This window comes from Entelurus aequoreus, linkage group LG27 (assembly GCF_033978785.1).
Source record: "Entelurus aequoreus isolate RoL-2023_Sb linkage group LG27, RoL_Eaeq_v1.1, whole genome shotgun sequence".
NCBI classification, from domain to species: Eukaryota; Metazoa; Chordata; class Actinopteri; order Syngnathiformes; family Syngnathidae; genus Entelurus; species Entelurus aequoreus.
The window spans coordinates 34534833-34555800 of record NC_084757.1 but is presented as its reverse complement, the minus strand read 5'-3'; the positions used below and the strand labels follow the sequence as shown (position 1 = coordinate 34555800).

At 33.4% G+C, this 20968-nt stretch overlaps 1 protein-coding gene across 5 annotated transcripts in view; it reads left to right on the top strand.

Moving 5' to 3' along the window:
- The window catches only part of LOC133644358 (actin remodeling regulator NHS-like), a 172220-nt gene that overhangs the window by 46990 nt on the left and 104262 nt on the right, over nt 1–20968 (top strand). For 4 of the 5 annotated variants that reach the window (XM_062038771.1, XM_062038773.1, XM_062038769.1 and 1 more), the window contains one exon: nt 6125–6542. In XM_062038771.1, the coding sequence (XP_061894755.1) occupies nt 6257–6542 (286 nt within the window). In that variant the 5' untranslated portion in view covers nt 6125–6256. Of the gene's footprint in view, nt 1–4972; nt 4988–6124; nt 6543–20968 lie in introns of those variants that run through there. The other variant, XM_062038772.1, reaches the window with a different exon arrangement.

The following is a 20968-nucleotide window of genomic DNA, read 5'->3' as shown; positions in this document are numbered from 1 at the left end:
GTATGGGGGAATACTTACCACAACACAATTCATCCTCTGATCATATTACAGAAAAGAGCAGTGCGGATCATTCACAACGTTGGTTATTTAGAACATACTCATAATCTGTTAATGCAATCAAAGTTGCTCAAATTTGATGACCTTGTTAAATATAATACATTAATAATCTCATATAAAGCTTTTAACAAATGATTGCCACCTAATCTACAACGGTTTTTTTATAAGACGAGTGCAAGCTCATAACTTGAGAGGCTTTGGATATTTCTTATTGCCGAGAGCTCAAACCACTCGTAAACGTTTTTGTGTGTCGGTATGCGGAGTAAAACTATGGAACAAACTGGACTTTCAAAACAAGCAACGCCAAACTATTAATGGATTTAAACTATTATACAAACATGGGGTCTGGTTCAAATATAGAGATGAGGGTCTTTAATTTGACCTGCTGCTGTACTCTGTCTCAAAGTGTAACATGTGCTCAATGTTTCCTTACCATTATTGCTATGTTGTTTATTACCATTATTGCTATGTTGTCTATTACCATTGTTGGTATGTTGTCTATTACCATTATTGCTATGTTGTCTATTACCATTATTGCTATGATGTCTATTACCATTGTTGGTATATTCATTATTCCTACATTGTTGACACAAATGATTGTTACAGTGTAATAATTATTGTTACCTGTGGTAATGCCACTATGATACAACATCTGTATTATAATCCTTGAACAAAGTGAGAGTGAAACTCATGTGAATAATCACTGAATGGAGAACTGGGGGTGGGATTAAATAAGTTATCTTCTTCCCACTCCCTTTCAGGCAAAACTGGACAATAATGCACTATATTAATGTATATTATTATGTACGTTTTTGTCATTGCCTGAAATAAATAAATAAATGAAAATGAAAAAAGTACATTAATGTGCACATGAAGTACACACATGTAGGAATCATGTTCAATGAGTGGTATAAACTCACAAAAGTGATATAATTACGCAGGGTGAAGGTTGGCTCAAATTCCACTAGCTTAATGCTAACGTACAATGGAAGATGCCCTTGACAGGCTAACAAAAATTAGCATCACAATAAACTTATACAAAAGTTAAAAAAAAAAAATGGATTGTGTGTGTTGGAAAGCTACGGAGCCCCTACAGGAAATTGGGGGAAAACAACATTTTTGTAATTTTTTACATTTTTTTTATATTTTTTTAGACATGCATCTCGTGCGCAAGAGAAACTTTTTATAAAATTATAAAAATTAAAATTAAAAAATTATTTTAAAAAAAAATTGTTTTTAATAATTTTTTATATTCTTTTTATAAAATGATTTTTTTTTAAAGACAATTATAATTTTTTATTTTTTTTTAGACATGTATCTCGTGCGCACGAGATACATGTCTAAAAAAAATACAAATACAAAATTATATATATATATTTTTTTTTTAATAATTTTATAAAAAGTTTGGACACCCCTGCTTTAGGGGCTCCGTAGAAAGCCATATAATGACGTCAATGTTTTATGGAAGTTGATTGGTAGCACAAATAACACCTGGAAGATAAAATTGCTAACTCCCTGTATCGCGAAAACTTAAAAAAAGAAATACATAAAAAATATATATATATAAAGTTTTACTTGTGGTGGCTTTAAGTTTACTTCTTGCGCAAACTTAAAGCTTTCATCCATGTACTAGTTTCCAAGTGCAACTTGAAAGTGCTAACACGTGCTGGGGCGCTAAAGCTGACTTTATCACCGCAAAGATTAGCAGCTTTTGTGTGTCGCCCCCCCCCCCCCCCCCAGCCCGCCACACGCGGTGACGACATGGTCCGCATGTCTCCGGCGTGCGCGGCCTTTGTGTGCCCGCCGCCGCTTTGCCGAGGTTGCACTTCTGCCGTGCGACACGAGTGGCCAACAGGAAGTCCTTTATGGCGGCATTAGCGGCCTGAAAGAAAGGCTCAGTCAGCACATCTGAATGAGGAGCAGCATGAGCGCACACCAAAACTAACATTTCCTGTCTTTTAGCCACTTTGAGCCGCTAACACGCTAACATTTCATCTGGCTAACAACACAACAAGCATGCTAAGCATGCTAGCATGGAGGCTAAAAGTTGTCATTAAGTGTTTCCTTCAAACCGCACCTGCTAAATAACCATTAAAATCACTGATGATAAATATTCAAACAATAACATGTATATTAGTTATGTCTTTTAACCAGTAAACCAGCCTTTTTGTAAAAAAAAAAAAAAGGCTTTGCTGCACATCTTAAAATGGAACTTCAGTCAGTCCGACATGTAAATTTAATCATTTTGTTCTTCAGTGAATATGCTAACCTACTATGATGTTTAAATGTAATGTTAGCATGTAGCTCACATAGCTATGCTAGTGTTGCTAACCTAGCATGATGTTCAAATGTCATGTTAGCATGTAGCTCACATAGCTATGCTAGTGTTGCTAACCTACTATGATGTTGAAATGTAATGTTAGCATGTAGCTCACATAGCTATGCTAGTGTTGCTAACCTACTATGATGTTGAAATGTAATGTTAGCATGTAGCTCACATAGCTATGCTAGTGTTACTAACCTAGCATGATGTTAATATGTAATGTTAGCATGTAGCTCACATAGCTATGTTAGTGTTATTAACCTAGCATGATGTTAAAATGTAATGTTAGCATTTAGCTCACATAGCTATGCTAGTGTTGCTAACCTAACATGATGTTAATATGTAATGTTAGCATTTGTAGCTTACATAGCTATGTTAGTGCTGCTAACCTTGCATGTATCTCACATAGCTATGCTAGTGTTGCTAACCTAGCATGATGTTAAATGTAATTTTAGCATGTAGCTCACATAGATATGCTAGTGTTGCGAACCTAGCATGATGTTAAAATGTAATGTTAGCATGTAGCTCACATAGCTATGCTAGTGTTGTGAACCTTGCATGATGTTGAAATGTAATGTTAGCATGTAGCTCACATAGCTATGCTAGTGTTGCTAACCTAGCATGATGTTAAATGTAATTTTAGCATGTAGCTCACATAGTTATGCTAGTGTTGCTAACCTAGCATGATGTTAAATGTAATTTTAGCATGTAGCTCACATAGTTATGCTAGTGTTGCGAACCTAGCATGATGTTAAAATGTAATGTTAGCATGTAGCTCACATAGCTATGCTAGTGTTGCTAACCTAGCATGATGTTAAATGTAATTTTAGCATGTAGCTCACATAGCTATGCTAGTGTTGCGAACCTAGCATGATGTTAAAATGTAATGTTAGCTTGTAGCTCACATAGCTATGCTAGTGTTGCGAACCTAGCATGATGTTAAAATGTAATGTTAGCATGTAGCTCACATACCTATGTTAGTGTTGCTAACCTAGCATGATGTTAAAATGTAATGTTAGCATGTAGCTCACATAACTATGCTAGCATTGCTAACCTAGCATGATGTTAAAATGTAATGTTAGCTTGTAGCTCACATAGCTATGCTAGTGTTGCTAACCTAGCATGATGTTAATATGTAATGTTAGCATGTAGCTCATATAGCTAAGCTAGTGTTGCTAATGTGTGTGTCCTCCTGTGCCACTCCCTAATGTTACATAGTTGTATGTGATACATGACATCTATTACACAGTTACAGTCTATATGTCAAAAGTACAAGTACACGATACTAGTTTTTCGAGACACACATTAATGTTTACTAGGGCTGTGAATCTTTGGGTGTCCCACGATTCGATTCAATATCGATTCTTGGGGTCACGATTCGATTCAAAATCGATTTTTTTCGATTCAACGTGATTCTCGATTCAAAAAGGATATTTTCCCGATTGAAAAGGATTGTCTATGTATTGAATACATATATTTCAGCAGGATCTACCCCAGTCTGCTGACATGCAAGCAGAGTAGTAGTTTTTTGTAAAAAGCTTTTATAATTGTAAAGGACAATGTTTTATCAACTGATTGCAATAATGTACATTTGTTTTAACTATTAAATGAAGCCAAAATATGACTTATTTTATCTTTGTGAAAATATTGGACGCATGAGATGCGGTGCAAGTGTAAGCCACTGTCACACTATTGTTCTTTTATATAAATGTCTAATGATAATGTCAATGAGGGATTTTTAATCACTGCTATGTTGAAATTGTAACTAATATTGATAGTGTTGTTGATAATATTCATTTTTGTTTCCCTACTTTTGCTTTGTTCTGTGTGGTGTTTGTGTCTCCTCTCAATTGCTCTGTTTATTGCACTTCTGAGTGTCGCTGGTTTGCTTTTGGAATTGGATTGCATTGTTATGGTATTGCTGTGTGTTGTTTTGTCGGATTGATTAGTTTAAAAATAAATAAATACATTTTAAAAATCGATTTTTTTTTCAAAATGAGAATCGATTCTGAATCGCACAACGTGAGAATCGCGATTTGAATTCGAATCGATTTTTTCCCACACCCCTAATGTTTACTAAAAGTATTTTTCAAACTGTCTTAATTCCAGCATTAAAGGCCTACTGAAAGCCACTACTACCGACCACGCAGTCTGATAGTTTATATATCAATGATGAAATCTTAACATTGCAACACATGCCAATACGGCCGGGTTAACTTATAAAGTGACATTTTAAAATTCCCGGGAAATATCCGGCTGAAACATCGCGGTATGATGACGTATGCGCGTGACGAAGTCCGAGTAACGGAAGTTATGGTACCCCGTAGAATCCTATACAAAAAGCTCTGTTTTCATTTCATAATTCCACAGTATTCTGGACATCTTTTGCAATTTTTTTAATGAACAATGAAGGCTGCAAAGAAGACAGTTGTAGGTGGGATCGGTGTATTAGCAGCGGACTACAGCAACACAACCAGGAGGACTTTGTTGGAGCGCTAGCCGCGCTAGCCGCGCTAGCCGCCGACTTCACCTTGACTTCCTACGTCTCCGGGCCGCCAAACGCATCGGGTGAAGTCCTTCGTCCTTCTGCCGATCGCTGGAACGCAGGTGAGCACGGGTGTTGATGAGCAAATGAGGGTTGGCTGGTGTAGGTGGAGAGCTAATGTTTTTAGCATAGCTCTGTGCAGTCCGGTTGCTAAGTTAGCTTCAATGGCGTCGTTAGCGCAGCATTGTTAACCTTCGCCAGCCTGGAAAGCATTAACCGTGTATTTACATGTCCACGGTTTAATAGTATTGTTGATTTTCTATCTATCCTTCCAGTCAGGGGTTTATTTATTTTGTTTCTATATGCAGTTAAGCACGATGCTATCACGTTAGCTCGTAGCTAAAGCATTTCGCCGATGTATTGTCGTGGAGATAAAAGGCACTGAATGTCCATTTCGCGTTCTGGACTCTCATTTTCAAGAGGATATAGTATCCCAGGTGGTTTAAAATACAAATCTGTGATCTACAATAGAAAAAGGAGAGAGTGTGGAATCCAATGAGCCAGCTTGTACCTAAGTTACGGTCAGAGTGAAAAAAGATACGTCCATCACTGCCTCTCAAGTCCTTCACTGTAACGTTCCTCATCCACGAATCTTTCATCCTCGCTCAAATTAATGGGGTAATCATCACTTTCTCGGTCCGAATCTCTCTCGCTCCATTGTAAACAACGGGGAATTGTGAGGAATCCTAGCTCCTGTGACGTCACGCTACTTCCGCTACAGGCAAGGCTTTTTTTTATCAGCGAGCAAAAGTTGCGAACTTTATCGTCGATTTTCTCTACTAAATCCTTTCAGCAAAAATATGGCAATATCGCGAAATGATCAAGTATGACACATAGAATGGATCTGCTATTCCCGTTTAAATAAATACAAATCATTTCAGTAGGCCTTTAACAATAACACTTACTTAAAATTGTTGGAAAAAAATATATATATAATGTTTTGTTGTTATTATTTTATTCTATTTTTTACTACCATCCCCATCCATCTATTTCTATCTATGTCGGTTTTAATTGGTCGCGGCTACCTTAGCCACGACCCGCCTTTGTGCGTCTGTTTTCCGAGTGTCCCTGAAGGCATCGCCGTGGTTACTTTTTATTAGTTCAGTCCGTAAAAAAATGCGCTCCTTGTTTTTCTCCCCTTGTTTTCCCAACTTCCCGCTGCCTCTTTTTTTTTCAAACAGACTTTTTTTCTTTTTTAGTCCGCTCGGCGGAAAGTCCGACACGAGATGATCTTTGAGGAGCACCTCAGTCCTCCTCCGTGAAAGGATGGCGGACAACTGAAGCAGGGTCCGAGGAGAAGATTCTCCTTCTTCTTCTTCTTTTTTGTCAACATGCCGTTCGCCAAGCGGCTGGTGGAGCCGCAGCTGCTGTGCCGGCACCAACTTTCGAACCCCGACCAGGAGACTCCGGTCCTGGAGGACCTGGCGTCCATCAGCAACGTCTGCCTGGCCAGGACACTCCGTCAAATGTCGGACTTGGCCAAGCACGCCTGCTCCATCTTCCAGGAGCTCCAAGCGGACCTGGAGAGCTCCGGCGTGAGACTCCGGGGGCTGCAGAGGAAGGTGGGCCGCCTGCAGCAGACCTGCGGCGGCATGGACCCCAGACACCAGCCCGTCCGTGAGTACATCTTTATTTGGACTGGTATTGCTATTAATAGTCGTTTTTTCGCATAGGATCTGGGAAACCTTCTAGAGGTGCCCAAACTTTTTTCCACTGAGGGCCACAGACTGACAAATCAAAGTAGGCGGGGGCCATTTTGGTACTTCTCATATTCAAAACCATAAAATATATACAAAAAAATTCAAAGAACAAAAAAATGCGAGTGAATGCTGAAAAGTGAATAAAGTAAAAAAAAAAAAAATGTAAGCAAAATGAGCTAAAAAGAAAGTTAACATGCTAACAGTACCGTGTTAACAATAGCATACTTACAGTTAGCATCAATGAAATACCAAAATATATATAAAAATGTTTTTTTTTAAAAGCCAGCATGCTATTGTTACCGTAGTAAAATTCTGACAAGTACCAACATATATTACTGACAAAAATGTGTTTAAAATGCTAGCAGGCTAACATTGAGGTGTATACCTGAAAATTTGCTTGGTAAAAGGTAGCATAATAACAGTACTATGCTAAGTTAGCATCAGTGGAATACCAAAATATATGACGATAAGGTATGTACCTGCTAAATTAGCACACACACAAAAAAAAACAAAGTAGGCGGGGGCCATTTTGGTAGTTCTCATATTCAAAACCATAAAATATATACCAAAAAATTCAAAGAACAAAAAAATGCGAGTGAATGCTGAAAAGTGAATAAAGTAAAAAAAAAAAAAATGTAAGCAAAATGAGCTAAAAAGAAAGTTAACATGCTAACAGTACCATGTTAACAATAGCATACTTACAGTTAGCATCAATGAAATACCAAAATATAAAATATATGTAAAAAAAAAAAATTTTAAAAGCCAGCATGCTATTGTTAGCGTGGTAAAATTCTGACAAGTACCAACATATATTACTGACAAAAATGTGTTTCAAATGCTAGCAGACTAACATTGAGGTGTATACCTGAAAATTTGCTTGGTAAAAGGTAGCATAATAACAGTACTATGCTAAGTTAGCATCAGTGGAATACCAAAATATATGACAATGAGGTCTATACCTGCTAAATTAGCACACACAAAAAAATCAAAGTAGGCGGGGGCCATTTTGGTAGTTCTCATATTCAAAACCATAAAATATATACAAAAAAATTCAAATAACAAAAACATGCGAGTGAATGCTGAAAAGTGAATAAAGTCAAGAAACAAAAAATGTAAGCAAAATGAGCTAAAAAGAAAGTTAACATGCTAACAGTACCATGTTAACAATAGCATACTTACATCAATGAAATCCCAAAATATATGTAAAAAAAAATTTTTTTTAAAGCCAGCATGCTATTGTTAGCGTGGTAAAATTCTGACAAGTACCAACATATATTACTGACAAAAATGTGTTTAAAATGCTAGCAGGCTAACATTGAGGTGTATACCTGAACATTTGCTTGGTAAAAGGTAGCATAATAACAGTACTATGCTAAGTTAGCATCAGTGGAATACCAAAATATATGACGATAAGGTCTATACCTGCTAAATTAGCACACACACAAAAAAACAAAGTAGGCGGGGGCCATTTTGGTACTTCTCATATTCAAAACCATAAAATATATACAAAAAAATTCAATGAACAAAAAAATGCGAGTGAATGCTGAAAAGTGAATAAAGTCAAGAAACAAAAAATGTAAGCAAAATGAGCTAAAAAGAAAGTTAACATGCTAACAGTACCGTGTTAACAATAGCATACTTACAGTTAGCATCAATGAAATACCAAAATATAAAATATATATAAAAATGTTTTTTTTTAAAAGCCAGCATGCTATTGTTAGCGTGGTAAAATTCTGACAAGTACCAACATATATTACTGAAAAAAATGTGTTTAAAATGCTAGCAGGCTAACATTGAGGTGTATACCTGAAAATTTGCTGGGTAAAAGGTAGCATAATAACAGTACTATGCTAAGTTAGCATCAGTGGAATACCAAAATATATGACGATAAGGTATATACCTGCTAAATTAGCACACACGAAAAAAAACAAAGTAGGCGGGGGCCATTTTGGTAGTTCTCATATTCAAAACCATAAAATATATACCAAAAAATTCAAAGAACAAAAAAATGCGAGTGAAGGCTGAAAAGTGAATAAAGTAAAAAACAAAAAATGTAAGCAAAATTAACTAAAAAGAAAGTTAACATGCTAACAGTACCATGTTAACAATAGCATACTTACAGTTAGCATCAATGAAATACCAAAATATAAAATATATATAAAAATGTTTTTTTTTAAAAGCCAGCATGCTATTGTTGGCGTGGTAAAATTCTGACAAGTACCAACATATATTACTGAAAAAAATGTGTTTAAAATGCTAGCATGCTAACATTGAGGTGTATACCTGAAAATTTGCTTGGTAAAAGGTAGCATAATAACAGTACTATGCTAAGTTAGCATCAGTGGAATACCAAAATATATGACAATGAGGTCTATACCTGCTAAATTAGCACACACAAAAAAATCAAAGTAGGCGGGGGCCATTTTGGTAGTTCTCATATTCAAAACCATAAAATATATACAAAAAAATTCAAAGAACAAAAAAATGCGAGTGAATGCTGAAAAGTGAATAAAGTCAAGAAACAAAAAATGTAAGCAAAATGAGCTAAAAAGAAAGTTAACATGCTAACAGTACTGTGTTAACAATAGCATACTTACAGTTAGCATCAATGAAATACCAAAATATATATAAAAATGTTTTTTTTTAAAAGCCAGCATGCTATTGTTAGCGTGGTAAAATTCTGACAAGTACCAACATATATTACTGACAAAAATGTGTTTAAAATGCTAGCAGGCTAACATTGAGGTGTATACCTGAAAATTTGCTTGGTAAAAGGTAGCATAATAACAGTACTATGCTAAGTTAGCATCAGTGGAATACCAAAATATATGACAATAAGGTCTATACCTGCTAAATTAGCACACACAAAAAAAAATCAAAGTAGGCGGGGGCCATTTTGGTAGTTCTCATATTCAAAACCATAAAATATATACCGTATTTTTCAGAGTATAGGTCGCTCCGGAGTATAAGTCGCACTGGCCGAAAATGCATAATAAAGAAGGAAAAAAACATAAGTCACACTGGAGTATATAAGTCGCATTTTTTGGGGAAATGTATTTAATAAAATCCAACACCAAGAATAGACATTTCAAAGGCAATTTAAAATAAATCAAGAATAGTGAACAACAGGCTGAATAAGTGTACGTTATATGAGGCATAAATAACCAACTGCTATGTTAACGTAACATATTATGGTAAGAGTCATTCAAATAACTATAACATATAGAACATGCTATACGTTTACCAAACAATCTGTCACTCCTAATCGCTAAATCCCATGAAATCTTTAACGTCTAGTCTCTTACATGAATGAGATCAATAATATTATTTGATGTTTTATGCTGATGTGTTAATCATTTCACACATAAGTCACTCCTGAGTATAAGTCGCACCCCTGGCCAAACTATGAAAAAAACTGCCATTTATAGTCCGAAAAACACGGTAAACATTTTTCAAAGAACAAGAAAATGCGAGTGAATGCTAACAGCTAGCACCCTGGCCAGATAGCGTCAAGAAACAAAAAGTATAAGCAAAATGAGCTAAAAAGAAAGTTAACATGCTAACAGTACTGTGTTAACAATAGCATATACCGTATTCTTAGGACTATAAGTCGCAGTTTTTTTCATAGTTTGGCCGGGGGTGCGACTTATACTCAGGAGTGACTTATGTGTGAAATTATTAACACATTACTAGAGATGGTATAAAAAAAAAGGGCATCTCTATCCTCCTTCAAAACCGCAATAAAAGTACACCTCCAGGCAACTTCAACCCTAAACTAACACCAAATGTTTTTCCAAATGTCCACTACTTGCTGTACATATCCTACCAAGTCAGTCCTACACTGTTTCAATGGCCATTTCTCTGATGATGCAATTGTTGATGCTGATTGTTGATGACAGAAGTGTTGATACCAACCAACCCTAACAACACCCCCCCCCCCCTCCATATCCCACACCACGGATTGTAAATAATGTAAATAATGTCAATAATTCAATGTATATACTCTGATGATTATCTTGTGTGATGACTGTATTATGATGATAGTATATATTTGATATCATATATCTGTATCATGAATCACCCCGACTTAAACAAGTTGAAAAACTTATTGGGGTGTTACCATTTAGTGGTCAATTGTACGGAATATGTACTTTACTGTGCAACCTACTAATACAAGTCTCAATCAATCAATCAATGTCCGATAATGGCTTTTTTGCCGATATTCCGATATTGTCCAACTCTTGATTACCGATACCGATATCAACCGATATATGCAATCGTGGAATTAACACATTATTATGCCTTATTATGTTGTGATGCCCTCGCTGGATGCATTAAACAATGTAACAAGGTTTTCCAAAATAAATCAACTCAAGTTATGGTAAAAAGATGCCAACATGGCACTGCCATATTTATTATTGAAGTCACAAAGTGCATTATCTTTTTTAACATGCCTCAAAACAATAACAGTGCAATACTTTTTCATAACATGGTCACTACTGCCTAGTTTCTCTTGATATATTCTTATTTTTATTCTCATTGTTGCTTTTTATTTTTATTGATATTTATATTGTAGCGTCCCGGAAGAGTTGGTGCTGCAAGGGATTCTGGGTATTTGTTCTGTTGTGTTTATGTTGTGTTACGGTGCGGATGTTCTCCCGGAATGTGTTTGTCATTCTTGTTTGGTGTGGGTTCACAGTGTGGCGCATATTTGTAACAGTGTTAAAGTTGTTTATACGGTCACCCTCAGTGTGACCTGTATGGCTGTTGAGCAAGTATGCCTTGCATTAATTCGTGATGAGAACAGCCGGTAGATATTATGTGAAATGCCTTTAAGGTTTATTGGCACACTGTACCTCTCCCTACGTCCGTGTACACAGCGGCGTTTTAAAACGTCATACATTTTACTTTTAGAAAACGATACAGATAATTATGAAACCGATACCGATAATTTCCGATATTACATTTTAAAGCATTTATCGGCCGATAATATCGGCAGCCCGATATTATCGGACATCGCTGCACATTACCGTAAAATATCAAATAATATTATTTAGCTCATTCACGTAAGAGACTAGACGTACAGTATACTCCGGAGCGATTTATTGTCCGAAAAATACGGTACCTGAAAATTTACTTGGTAAAAGGTAGCATAATAACAGTACTATGCTAACATACAGTTAGCACTTAACTTATTTACTACACTTGTCTTATTTACTACACTTTTCTTATTTACTACACTTGTCTTAATTATTACACTTGTCTTATTTACTACACTTGTCTTATTTACTACACTTGTCTTATTTATTACACTTGTCTTATTTACTACACTTGTCTTATTTACTACACTTAACTTATTTACTACACTTGTCTTATTTACTACACTTGTCTTATTTACTACACTTGTATTATTTACTACACTTGTCTTATTTACTACACTTTTCTTATTTACTACACTTGTCTTATTTACTACACTTGTCTTATTTACTACACTTGTCTTATTTACTACACTTAACTTATTTACTACACTTGTCTTATTTACTACACTTGTATTATTTACTACACTTGTGTTATTTACCACACTTGTCTTATTTACTACACTTTTCTTATTTACTACACTTACCTATTTACTACACTTTTCTTATTTACTACACTTGTATTATTTACTACACTTGTATTATTTACTACACTTGTCTTATTTACTACACTTGTCTTATTTACTACACTTGTATTATTTACTACACTTGTCTTATTTATTACACTTAACTTATTTACTACACTTAACTTATTTACTACACTTGTCTTATTTACTACACTTGTCTTATTTACTACACTTGTCTTATTTACTACACTTGTCTTATTTACTACACGTAACTTATTTACTACACTTGTATTATTTACTACACTTAACTTATTTACTACACTTGTCTTATTTACTACACTTGTATTATTTACTACACTTGTCTTAGTTACCACACTTGCGTTATTTACTACACTTGTATTATTTACTACACTTGTGTTATTTAGTACTTTTGTGTTATTTACTACACTTGTCTTATTTACTACACTTGTGTTATTTACTACACTTAACTTATTTACTACACTTGTCTTATTTATTACACTTGTCTTATTTACTACACTTGTCTTATTTACTACACTTAACTTATTTACTACACTTGTCTTATTTACTACACTTGTATTATTTACTACACTTGTCTTATTTACTACACTTTTCTTATTTACTACACTTGTCTTAATTATTACACTTGTCTTATTTATTACACTTGTCTTATTTACTACACTTGTCTCATTTATTACACTTGTCTTATTTACTACACTTGTCTTATTTACTACACTTGTCTTATTTACTACACTTGTATTATTTACTACACTTGTGTTATTTACCACACTTGTCTTATTTACTACACTTTTCTTATTTACTACACTTACCTATTTACTACACTTTTCTTATTTACTACACTTAACTTATTTACTACACTTGTCTTATTTACTACACTTGTATTATTTACTACACTTGTCTTATTTACTACACTTGTATTATTTACTACACTTAACTTATTTACTACACTTGTCTTATTTATTACACTTGTCTTATTTACTACACTTGTCTTATTTACTACACTTGTCTTAATTATTACACTTGTCTTATTTACTACACTTGTATTATTTACTACACTTGTCTTAGTTACCACACTTGCGTTATTTACTACACTTGTATTATTTACTACACTTGTGTTATTTAGTACTTTTGTGTTATTTACTACACTTGTCTTATTTACTACACTTGTGTTATTTACTACACTTAACTTATTTACTACACTTGTCTTATTTATTACACTTGTCTTATTTACTACACTTGTCTTATTTACTACACTTAACTTATTTACTACACTTGTCTTATTTACTACAGTTGTATTATTTACTACACTTGTCTTATTTACTACACTTTTCTTATTTACTACACTTGTCTTAATTATTACACTTGTCTTATTTACTACACTTGTCTTATTTACTACACTTGTCTTATTTATTACACTTGTCTTATTTACTACACTTGTCTTATTTACTACACTTTTCTTATTTACTACACTTGTCTTATTTACTACACTTAACTTATTTACTACACTTGTCTTATTTACTACACTTGTATTATTTACTACACTTGTGTTATTTACCACACTTGTCTTATTTACTACACTTTTCTTATTTACTACACTTACCTATTTACTACACTTTTCTTATTTACTACACTTAACTTATTTACTACACTTGTCTTATTTACTACACTTGTATTATTTACTACACTTGTCTTATTTACTACACTTGTATTATTTACTACACTTAACTTATTTACTACACTTGTCTTATTTATTACACTTGTCTTATTTACTACACTTGTCTTATTTACTACACTTAACTTATTTACTACACTTGTCTTATTTACTACACTTGTATTATTTACTACACTTGTCTTATTTACTACACTTTTCTTATTTACTACACTTGTCTTAATTATTACACTTGTCTTATTTACTACACTTGTCTTATTTACTACACTTGTCTTATTTATTACACTTGTCTTATTTACTACACTTGTCTTATTTACTACACTTGTCTTATTTACTACACTTGTCTTATTTACTACACTTAACTTATTTACTACACTTGTCTTATTTACTACACTTGTATTATTTACTACACTTGTGTTATTTACCACACTTGTCTTATTTACTACACTTTTCTTATTTACTACACTTACCTATTTACTACACTTTTCTTATTTACTACACTTAACTTATTTACTACACTTGTCTTATTTACTACACTTGTATTATTTACTACACTTGTCTTATTTACTACACTTGTATTATTTACTACACTTGTATTATTTACTACACTTGTCTTATTTACTACACTTGTCTTATTTACTACACTTGTCTTATTTACTACACTTGTCTTATTTATTACACTTAACTTATTTACTACACTTGTCTTATTTACTACACTTGTCTTATTTACTACACTTGTCTTATTTACTACACTTAACTTATTTACTACACTTGTATTATTTACTACACTTAACTTATTTACTACACTTGTCTTATTTACTACACTTAACTTATTTACTACACTTGTCTTATTTACTATACTTGTATTATTTACTACACTTGTCTTAGTTACCACACTTGCGTTATTTACTACAATTGTATTATTTAGTACTTTTGTGTTATTTACTACACTTGTCTTATTTACTACACTTGTGTTATTTAGTACTTTTGTGTTATTTACTACACTTGTCTTATTTACTACACTTGTGTTATTTAGTACTTTTGTGTTATTTACTACACTTGTCTTATTTACTACACTTGTGTTATTTAGTACTTTTGTGTTATTTACTACACTTGTCTTATTTACTACACTTTTCTTTTTAGTACTCTAATGTTTTGTAGTTCTTTAGTGGCGTTTTGTCTTTAGTAACATGGTTAGTAGTTTAGTTTATTAGTGGTGTGTTATTTAGTAGTAGTTGTGTAGTGTTAGTAGTAGTAGTTGTGTAGTGTTAGTAGTAGTTGTGTAGTGTTAGTAGTAGTTGTGTAGTGTTAGTAGTAGTAGTGTAGTGTTAGTAGTAGTTGTCGTGTAGTGTTAGTAGTAGTTGTGTAGTGTTAGTAGTAGTAGTGTAGTGTTAGTAGTAGTTGTCGTGTAGTGTTAGTAGTAGTTGTGTAGTGTTAGTAGTAGTTGTCGTGTAGTGTTAGTAGTAGTTGTGTAGTGTTAGTAGTAGTAGTGTAGTGTTAGTAGTAGTTGTCGTGTAGTGTTAGTAGTAGTTGTGTAGTGTTAGTAGTAGTTGTCGTGTAGTGTTAGTAGTAGTTGTGTACTGTTAGTAGTAGTAGTGTAGTGTTAGTAGTAGTTGTCGTGTAGTGTTAGTAGTAGTTGTGTAGTGTTAGTAGTAGTTGTCGTGTAGTGTTAGTAGTAGTTGTGTAGTGTTAGTAGTAGTAGTGTAGTGTTAGTAGTAGTTGTCGTGTAGTGTTAATAGTAGTTGTGTAGTGTTAGTAGTAGTTGTCGTGTAGTGTTAGTCTTAGTTGTGTAGTGTTAGTAGTAGTTGTGTAGTGTTAGTAGTAGTTGTGTAGTGTTAGTAGTAGTTGTCGTGTAGTGTTAATAGTAGTTGTGTAGTGTTAGTAGTAGTTGTCGTGTAGTGTTAGTCTTAGTTGTGTAGTGTTAGTAGTAGTTGTGTAGTGTCAGTAGTAGTTGTGTAGTGTTAGTAGTAGTTGTCGTGTAGTGTTAGTAGTAGTTGTGTAGTGTTAGTAGTAGTTGTGTAGTGTCAGTAGTAGTTGTGTAGTGTTAGTAGTAGTTGTGTAGTGTTAGTAGTAGTTGTGTAGTGTTAGTAGTAGTTGTGTAGTGCTAGTAGTAAACATGAGGCTAGCTTGAACTCTGCATGGCTGCCAGTAAGAATTCATGACCCAGATAACACAGCATGTGGCCCAGCTCTTTTAAAGTGCCCCCCTACTGACTTTAAAGGGTGTGTGTGTGTGTGTGTGTGTGTGTGTGTGTGTGTGTGTGTGTGTGTGTGTGTGTGTGTTAGTGTTTATGTTAAGAGAGTGTATTTGTGTTAAAGAGCCCCGCATGCTAGGAAGTTGTTTGGAGGAAAGGTGTGCATCCTCCTCAAACATTTGGACACTGACATTGTGTTGGGCAAGACCTGACATGACACGCACACACACACACACACGCACACACACACACACACACACACACACACACACACACACACACACACACACACACACACACACACACACGGTGCTTTCAGAAAGCGAGCTTCTGTAGTAAATCTATCATGAGTTTTTTCAAAGGTGCTGCCTACAAACCTGTGGGGGTGTGCCTCGGGGGTGTGGTCATTGCATAATCTGCCATGATGTGTACATTTTCTTTAATAATAACAATCATAATAGATTTTATTTGTAAAAAGCACTTTCCATTGAGTAAACAACCTCAAAGTGCTACAGTGTATTAAAAAAAATAAAATAAATACAATTAAAAAAATTAAAAGACAATTAAAAAAATACAAATAAAAACTAGAACAGCCTAATAGCTATAACTAATATGCATACATCTAAAAAAAAGGCTTTTTAAAAAAGAAGGGTTTTTAAGCCTTTTTTAAAAGCATCCACAGTCTGTGGTGCCCTCAGGTGGTCAGGGAGAGCGTTCCACAGACCGGGAGCGGCGGAGCAGAAAGCCCATTGTTCGCAGCTTTGTCCTCCTTACAAAGGCCAAAACATGTGACACATACATTTAAAAACAAATCTCTTATTACTACTATTAACATATATTTTTTCTTATGTTCGATTGCTTACGTCATCGCAACATCCTGTTACAATGCAGCACCCGCAGTGAGCAAACTCCTACAAAAGGTGGCACCATGGCACAAACCATGGTGTTTTTTTGTTTTTTTTTACAACTATTTGCATTATGGCCGCCAACGAAGAAAAGTCCATAAATTAGTCTCACCATTTTATAAGCCGCAGGGTTCAAAGCGTAGGAAAAAAAGTAGTGGCTTATAGTCAGGAATTCACAGTACCTTAATTTGTTTTCACGAAAAAAATAACATTATTTTTAAGGTGCGGCGGCTTTTATTTTGCCGTGGTGGTCCACCACGATCAATTACATGACGTTTTTTAATGCCATTTGTTTTTTTCATCCAGGACATATATGAATATGACATGAAACTAATATTTCACTATGCATTTTCCCGCATTTAGATCATTCCATACGCATGAATGCACTGCTGCGTTGTGATGGTCCAGCGCCTCCCCTCAGTCTAGTTTCTGTTGTCTAGATGGTGAATCTATATCACAGATTATAGATGTGTGCTGCTGGTTCTACTCTGCAAACCAGCACAGGTAGCAGCGCGATAACATGAATGTGGCGGGAAATGAGTGTTTCCATGGGCACACAATGCCAGTAGTACACACAAAGTCCTCCTTTAAATAACACAGTCTGCACCAGTTATCAATTGTAAACAGCAACACTCTCACTAATAGTTCATACTTTGTACACACTAATAGTACACACTATTTTATATTCAGTACACAGTGATAGTACACACCATTTTATAATTTGAACACACTAATATTACGCACTATTTTATACTTGGTACACACTATTTTGTACTTTGTGCACACTAATACTACACACTATTATATATTTAGTACATACTGATTGTACATTCTATTTTATAATTTGTACACAGTATTCTGTACTTTGTACACACTATTTTATATTTAGTATAGCACACACCATTTTATAATTTTTACACATTAATAGTACACACTATTTTATATTTAGTACATACTGATCGTACATACTATTTTATAATTTGTACACAGTATTCTGTACTTTGTACACACTAATCGTACACACTATTTTATACTTAGTATAGTACACACCATTTTATAATGTGTACACACTAATAGTACACACTATGTTATACTTTGTACACACTGATAGTACACACTTTTTTATATTTAGTATAGTACACACCATTTTATAATTTGAACACACTAATAGTACACACTATTTTATACTTTGTACACTGATAGTACTCACTATTTTATATTTAGTATAGTACACACCATTTTATATTTAATACACCAATAGTACACACTATTTTATACTTTTTACGCACTGATAGTACTCACTATTTTATATTTTGTATATTACACACCATTTTATAAATTGAACACACTAATAGTACACACTATTTTATACTTTGTACACACTGATAGTACTCACTATTTTATATATAGTATAGTACACACCATTTTATAATTAATACACACTAATAGTACACACTATTTTATACTTTGTACGCACTGATAGTACTCACTATTTTATATATAGTATAGTACACACCATTTTATAATTAATACACACTAATAGTACACACTATTTTATACTTTGTACGCACTGATAGTACTCACTATTGTATATTTTAGTACATTACACACCATTTTATAATTTGAACACACTAATAGTACACACTATTTTATACTTTGTACACACTGATAGTACACACTATTTTATATTTAGTATATTACACACCATTTTATAATTTGAACACACTAATAGTACACACTATTTTATACTTTGTACGCACTGATAGTACTCACTATTTTATATTTAGTATATTGCACACCATTTTATAATTTGAACACACTAATAGTACACATCATTTTATACTTTGTACACACTGATAGTACACACTATTTTATATTTAGTATAGTACACACCATTTTATAATTTGTACACATTAATAATACACACTATGTTGTACTTTGTACACACTGATAGTACACACTATTTTATATTTAGTATAGTACACACCATTTTATAATTAATACACACTAATAGTACACACTATTTTGTACTTTGTACACACTGATAGTACTCACTATTTTATATTTAGTATATTACACACCATTTTATAATTTGTACACACTGATAGTACACACTATTTTATATTTAGTATAGTACACACCATTTTATAATTAATACACACTAATAGTACACACTATTTTGTACTTTGTACACACTGATAGTACTCACTATTTTATATTTAGTATATTACACACCATTTTATAATTTGTACACACTGATAGTACACACTATTTTATACTTCATTTTAAATAGCTGACAGTTTAATTGATGCACAAATGTCGCCACCAAGTGGACAACATGAGTGGTTCCGGTCAATGACCATGGATTCACACAGCATTTACTTGTATGACCCAATCCAAACAACTTTCCCCACTGGTAGCAAAAGGAGGAGCTAGAGAGCCAAAGAGCAAATGAGGTTGAGGTTGTGAAGTGAAAGGCGTCACATCTTCTCATGTTGTCCTATTCTTTGTCCTTTTGTCGCTGGCTAAAGCCTAATGAGCCTTAATTGTTCCTCTCACATGCACCGTGTCAGGGCTGAATGACAACTACTGTAAATGGGGGCACGCGGGGGGCAGACTTTAGGACTGGGGGGTTAAAGATCCAAATTTATGCAGAAATGTGAAGAATGAAGAGTGAAAAAAGACAAAAACAAAGAAAAATGGTCAATTCCAGCCTCCGGGCAAAGTGGAAATATTCCTTGAGGAATACACTGGAACCTCCATCCATCGACTTGATTGCTTCTTGAACAGTGTTTGTAAATAGAAAAGTTTGAATAGTGACACAAATTTCTCCATAAGAAACAATATAAATGTAAATAATTGGTTCCAGTCCATAGTTTAGTGAAAGTTTGTACACAATAAACACAATATAAAACTACTAAATATCGAACATAACATGGAGAAACTGTCTGTTTATTAAGAAGACACAACAACGTGCTGCTCTGCCAACAGGCACGCAGAAGTCCCTTTGGTGCCCTCACAACTGATCAGAAATCACAAAGATCCTTCACTTTATATTGCGACAACAATAAACATTTTAAGAAGTTACTCGCATTAACATCGACAAAGGCAACGCTGACGTGAAAGGAGCAGATATATATATATATATATATATATATATATATATATATATATATATATATATATATATATATATATATATATATATATATATATATATATATATATATATATATATACAGTATATATATATATATATATATATATATATATATATATATATATATATACAGTATATATATATATATATATACATTCATATATACATATAATGTATAATGTATATGCATGTGGAGTATATGTATGTGTAGAATAATATATATGTATGTGTACACACTACACTACACTACACACTATTTTATATTTAGTACACTATTTTATTATTTCTACACACTGATAGTACACACTATTTTATATTTAGTACACCCTGATAGTACACACTAACAGCACACACATATTTTTTTATTTTGTACACACTAAAAGTACACACTATTTTATATTTAGTACATACTGATAGTACACACTATAGTAGTATAATGTATATATATATATATATATATATATATATATATATATATATATATATATATATATGTGTGTGTAGTAAAATGTATGTTTATGTGTAGTATAATGTATATGTTACATATACATTATACTACACTTAAACATACATTATACTACACATACATTGTATGTGTAGTATAATGTATATGTATGTGTAGTATAATGTATATGTATGTGTAGTATAATGTATATGTATGTGTAGTATAATGTATATATATGTGTAGTATAATGTATATGTATGTGTAGTATAATGTATATGTATGTGTAGTATAATGTATATGTATGTGTAGTATAATGTATATGTATGTGT